The sequence below is a fragment of the Adiantum capillus-veneris genome, chromosome 2 (assembly GCF_014529385.1).
Source record: "Adiantum capillus-veneris isolate H3 chromosome 2, ASM1452938v2, whole genome shotgun sequence".
Taxonomy (NCBI): Eukaryota; Viridiplantae; Streptophyta; class Polypodiopsida; order Polypodiales; family Pteridaceae; genus Adiantum; species Adiantum capillus-veneris.
The window spans coordinates 172682632-172688198 of NC_140932.1; the positions used below are offsets into that span (position 1 = coordinate 172682632).

Here is a 5567-nt window from a genome sequence, read left to right on the forward strand (position 1 = left end):
TGCGTGTGTGTGTGTGTGTGTGTGTGTGTGTGTGTGTGTGTGTGTGTGTGTGTGTGTGTGTGAGAGAGAGAGAGAGAGAGAGAGAGAGAGACCTATTGCCAAAGTGCGCCTGCAAGCAAACGAGTAAACGAAGCTCTTGCAAAGAGAAGGGACCATGCTTCAGGCCAGGACGTACGTAATTAACCCAACGAAGTCGACAACTCTTAAGGGAACGATGTTCAAGCCCTGTACAACTACAACCATTAGTTGGTGAGTCAAGCAGTGTGTTTCTAGTAGCTACATGGGTGAACTAAACACACACACACACACACACATATATATATAGTAGCCCTATCACCCACATACATCCAAACAATAGACTGTGCAATGCACACACCATTGCAAATAATGGCCTCATCATTGATGACTTACACTTGTGCAATTCTAGAGGGATCTGTACCATGTGGTTTGGAAGCAAATGAAAACATGGAATCTTCCTACAAATATAGAGAGAGAGAGAGAGAGAGAGAGAGAGAGAGAGGCTTCAATTTCTTACATTACTTGCCAATATTTAGGGCCTTGATCTAGTTGTAAGCCTACGAGTTGAGAGCCCACCATATACCCATTAAAAAAAAGATCTAAATCCTGAACTATTATGACTCTCTTTCTTTCCGGTTCTCATATTTGAAATTTGAAAAAAAGTAACCCTCCATAAGTATCCTTTGATAAGTTTTGAGGTAATTGGAGATTTCTAGAGGTGATCTGTAGGTGACCTCGAAGTTATTTTGCATCTTTCATTGCATCATTGGAAAATTAATCACAAAATAAAGCTTCTAACCATGCTAAGTGGTTAGGAGTATCATGCTACTACAAGACATGTTAGCTCTAGCATTGCATTACATAACTTGTAGCTCTTTATGCATAGGGATTAGATGGACCTAAGAGAGAGAGAGAGAGAGAGAGAGAGAGAGAGAGAGAGAGAAAGAAGAAGAAGAAGAAGAAGAAAAGAGTTTGAACGTCGTAGGAAACTATCCCAAGGGACCTTAAAGATCTAGCCGACGAGGAGATGAACTCAAGAACTGTTATTCAAGAGGGAAATGGCATAACCAATCTACCACACTTGGGTGATAGAAACATTATACCATTTTTCTCTTTTTATTAGTGCGCACACACACACACACACACACACAAAAGAAGAAAAGAGTTTTAATGTCGTAGGAAACTATGCCAAGAGACCTTAAAGATCTGCCGACGAGGAGTTGAGAGAAAAAGAGAGAAGACCACGACGAAAAAACTATGATGTCAGAGCAATGATTCCAAGAGACCTCAAAGATACATCCAACGAACCTTGAATCTTGGTATTGAAGAGGGAAATGGGATAACCAGTCTACCACACTTTTTTGTTTCCTTGAGAGAGAGAGAGAGAGAGAGAGAGAGGGAGGGGGTGTTAAAGTCCACAAGTTTTGAACTCAAGAAGAGGAAGCCTATGCAGAGAAGGTTGGGACTTAAGAGGGCCTTCCAAAGGCCTTCAAACACTAACAGTGTTGTTTGAGGGTCGCTCGCTAAAGTCATAGCCAAATCCGAAAGTGTTGCTGCCTTGGGGGGTACATGGTTGAACCACCCTCCACATTTGCCTCTCACCTCTGTGACTGGTGTTAGCTAGTTCTTCATGAGCTGTTCAAGCTTTTCCACACTGCAAAAAGAAAACGCATTAACTGCACTAGGGAAGCTGCCTTTCCGTTTGCGCGTGCGCGTGCACGTGCACGTGCAGACAAACTATATTAACGTCTTTATAAGGCCAATGTGACCTCTTAGACCAACAGTACATACAATAAGGCACGTCTCCCATATCAGAAAAAAAGAAAAGTAAGCCTAAAGCTAAAGGCTGAAACTAACTTAAAATTACATCCATAGTCCAAGCATACAGTATCACTGAAATATCCTCCTCCATGAAGTGTCTGTGTGACTGAGATGTTGTGGCATCTGCCTTCGATGGCCCTCTAGCTTTGTTCGTTTTCTGATGTGGGTGGCATCTACGTCTCCTCATGGATCGGGTGGGTGAATGCTACTGCTCTATCCTATCCAAGGTAATACCTCTCGAAGATGAAGGCCCCAATAGTGCGTCTGTACCGGAGTTGATGATCCAAGAGCGGTGTTAGCAGCACTACCCATAATCAGTGGTGTAAGAACAAAGAAGTTGATAACTGTCTTTTGCCTCAATGGGGCCGGTGTCTCCTGGTAGGCACTTTTCTTCTCGCAGGATGGCTGCTTGGCGTCTGTGGAGCTCCAAGAGAAAGAACCGCATACATCTTTGGTCCTCAAATGCATTATTCTATGTAGCCCTCTCAAAACAAGCAGTGGTAGCTCACCGTACATTTGCAATGTAATGCTCCTTTCTTTTCGGCTCCGTCTCACAGAGCTGGCAGATCCGACCATGTGCCTATTCATCCATCCATCGACCTACCTCTATTCTCAACTCTTGTGAATCTGATCGATAGCACTACATAATCCATGTGATGGCTAGCTATGCATATAGCTCAACCAGATAATGAAGCCATCTGTGAAGAGGTGTGCCTGGTGTGATTAAGAGTGCCTTCCCATAGGCACCCAATATTCTAGAGGACCAACTTGGTTGGAGGACCCTCCAGAAAAGCGATGGCAGCCCCATTGGCTGCTGTGTGTGTGCATTAGATTGAGATTACCTTGGACCTGTGACGTCTAATCTCGACCATAGATCACCCATGTGCAAGACAACGATGAGAATAGCTCTCAACACTAATATAGTCAATTTTAGTGCAAAACCCATACAACACAGTCAGTTTACCTCTAAGATTTTCAATGTGGAGATCACAAGGTTTTTTCGGAGCACTGAACAGATGCATGTCGTGGAGAGAGGCAGGCAAACTACAACACACACACACAGGAGGTTACCCTACCGGTGAGATGAGCAACGTGAGTCCAATTACCGCAACCGAGCCTCTCCACAGAGCGGCACAGGGCGTCATCCTCCTCGGGCGACCACAGTCGCTTGCGCATCCTCTTTACTTCAAAGAGGTCCATCGCATGTAGGCCATCTTTACGTCGTTAGCGCAGTGGGCAATTCCAAAGTAGTGGGCAATTCCAAATTCCTGGCCTCTCGCTAGCCCACATGGCTCCTCTTTTTTTTTTTAAACCCAACCCCAACGCTGATAAGCTCTAAAAAAAGCTAAGCCGTCAAAAGCTACCCGATCTTCTCCACACGCAGTTCACAGGTTACAGAGCTTGTTGGCCAGTATGTATGTTAAGTGCGGTTCACTTGTCAGGGCACAACAAGTTGTTGATGAGCTTCCAGTCCGGGATGTCATTGGTTGGACTGCACTTATTGCAGGATATGCCCGACATGGGCATGGTCACGAAGCTCTGGGCTGTTTTCATCGCATGCGAAGCAAGGGCCTCTCTCCGGATGGAGTCACCTATGCTTGTGCCTTGACGGCATGCGGTATTATTCAAGACCTTGATCGAATAATACCTCCACATGCAGTTCGCAGGTTATAGAGCTTGTTGGCCAGTATGTATGTTAAGTGCAATTCACTTGTCAGGGCACAACAAGTTGTTGATGAGCTTCTAGTCCGGGATGTCGTCGGTTGGACTGCACTTATTGCAGGATATGCCCGACATGGGCAGGGTCACGAAGCTTTGGGCTATTTTCATCTCTTGCGAAGTGAGGGCCTCTCTCCGGATGCAGTCACCTATGCTTGTGCCTTGAAGGCATGCGGTATTATTCAAGACGTTGATCTGGGCAAACAAATTTATGACGAGATTGTTAGTTAGAGGTTGTTGGAGAAGAATGTCGTGCTTGGCAATGCGCTGGTATACATGTATGCTAATTGTGGTGTACTTTGGAAAGCACAACAAGTTCTGGACGAGCTTCCCAACCGAGATGTCATCTCTTGGACTACATTAATTGCAGGATATGCCCAACAAGGCCAGGGCCAAGAAGCTTTGAATTGTTTCCATTGCATGCGAAGTGAGGGTTTCTCTCCAGATGCAGTCACCTATGCTTGCATTTTGAAGGCATGTGGTATTATGCAAGACATTGATATGGGAAAACAAGTATACATGTATGCTAATTGTGATGTACTTTGGAAAGAACAACAAGTTCTGGACAAGCTTCCCAACTGAGATGTCATCTCTTGGACTGCATTAATTGCAGGATATGCCCAACAAGGCCAGGGCCAAGAAGCTTTGAATTATTTCCATTGCATGCGAAGTGAGGGTTTCTCTCGAGTTGCAGTCACCTATGCTTGCATTTTGAAGGCATGTGGCATTATGTGAGACATTGATATGGGCAAACAAATTCACGATGAGATTGTCAATCACGGGCTATTGAAAACAACTGTCATGCTTGGCAATTCTTTGGTTGACATGTATGCCAAGCGTGGTGTACTTCTGAAAGCTCAACAAGTTCTTAACGAGCTTCCTGATCAAGATGCAGTCTCTTGGAATGCATTGATTGCAGGTTATGCCCAACAGGGGTAGGGCCAAGAAGTATTGGTATGTTTCTAGCGGATGCGAAGTGAGGGCTTCTCTCCAGATGCAGTCACCTATGCTTGCATTTTGAAGGCATGTGGCACTTTGAAAGACGTCGACACAGGAATACAAATTCATGATGAGCTTGTTAGTCGGGGGCTGTTGCAAAAAACTATCGTGCTTGGTAATGCTTTGGTTGACATGTATGCCAAGTGTAGTGTACTTTCCAAAGCACAACAAGTTCTTGACGAGCTTTATATCCGGGATGCAGTCTCTTGGAATGCATTGATTGCAGGATATGCCCAACAAGATCAAGGCCAGGAAGTGCTTGGCTGTTTTTATCGGATGCAAAGTGAGGGCTTCTCTCCGGATGCGGTCACCTATGCTTGTGTTTTGAAGGCATGTGGCATTATGCAAAACGCTATCGTGGCAAAGAGAGTCATGATGAGATTGTTAGGTATGGGCTGTTACAAAAAGATGTCATGCTTGACAATGCTTTGCTTGACATGTATGCCAAGTGTGGTGTAATTTTGAAAGCACAACAAGTTCTTGACCAGCTTTCTGTCCCGAATGAAGTCTCTTGGAATGCACTGATTACAGGATATTCCCGAAAGGGGCAGGGCCAAGAAGCTAAGGGGTCTTTTCAGCGAATGCGGAGGGAGGGTTTCTCCCCAAATGTAGTTTCGTGGACTACACTTATAGGAGGATATGCCCAGCAAGGGCGGGCCAACGTGGCAGACTTTCACACAGGCTCCATCGTTTTATCGATGCACCTGGGAGAGCGATACGCACATGGAGCAGGGCCGGAGAGTGGACTCTTCGCTATTTTTACAAGCTTGCAGGGAGATGCAGGGCTCTTTATAGCTTTCTAAAGCCAAGGCAGGAACGCAGCCCTGCCCGGGTTAGAGACTGTTGAAAAAAGTTGTCCTGCTTTGCACTGTCTTGAAGGGCCAAGTTTTGAAAAGAACCAGTGAGGCGAGGACTCAGCGAGGGCGGCCTCTCTCTAGATGGAATCACTTATGCATGCATCTTGAAAACTATGCCTCTATGCAAGATGTTGATGTGGGCACAAAAAATTA

At 45.3% G+C, this 5567-nt stretch overlaps 2 protein-coding genes across 2 annotated transcripts in view; one reads left to right on the top strand and one right to left on the bottom strand.

Annotated features, from left to right (window-relative positions):
- The window catches only part of LOC147464076 (transcription factor MYB114-like), an 8712-nt gene extending 5673 nt beyond the window's left edge, over positions 1-3039 (bottom strand). The window contains exon 1 of the mRNA XM_086498167.1: positions 2916-3039. Coding sequence (XP_086354293.1) covers positions 2916-3039 — 124 coding nt within the window. The remainder of the gene's footprint in view (positions 1-2915) is intronic.
- A 1320-nt stretch (positions 3040-4359) lies between these two features.
- LOC147464077 (pentatricopeptide repeat-containing protein At3g26782, mitochondrial-like) lies at positions 4360-5360 on the top strand. Its single transcript, XM_086498172.1, has 4 exons — positions 4360-4477; positions 4760-4840; positions 4888-5010; positions 5089-5360. The coding sequence occupies exons 1-4, from the start codon at positions 4360-4362 to the stop codon at positions 5358-5360; spliced, it is 594 nt and encodes a 197-aa protein (XP_086354298.1).
- The last annotated feature ends 207 nt before the right edge of the window (positions 5361-5567 follow it).

Coding starts and splice junctions, on each gene's coding strand:
- LOC147464077 (XM_086498172.1), top strand. CDS start 4,360: ATGCTTGGCAATTCTTTGGTTGACATGTATGCCAAGCGTGGTGTACTT. Junction 4,478..4,759: donor TTGGAATGCATTGATTGCAG/GTTATGCCCAAC, acceptor TCCGGGATGCAG/TCTCTTGGAATGCATTGATT. Junction 5,011..5,088: donor TGACATGTATGCCAAGTGTG/GTGTAATTTTGA, acceptor CACTGATTACAG/GATATTCCCGAAAGGGGCAG.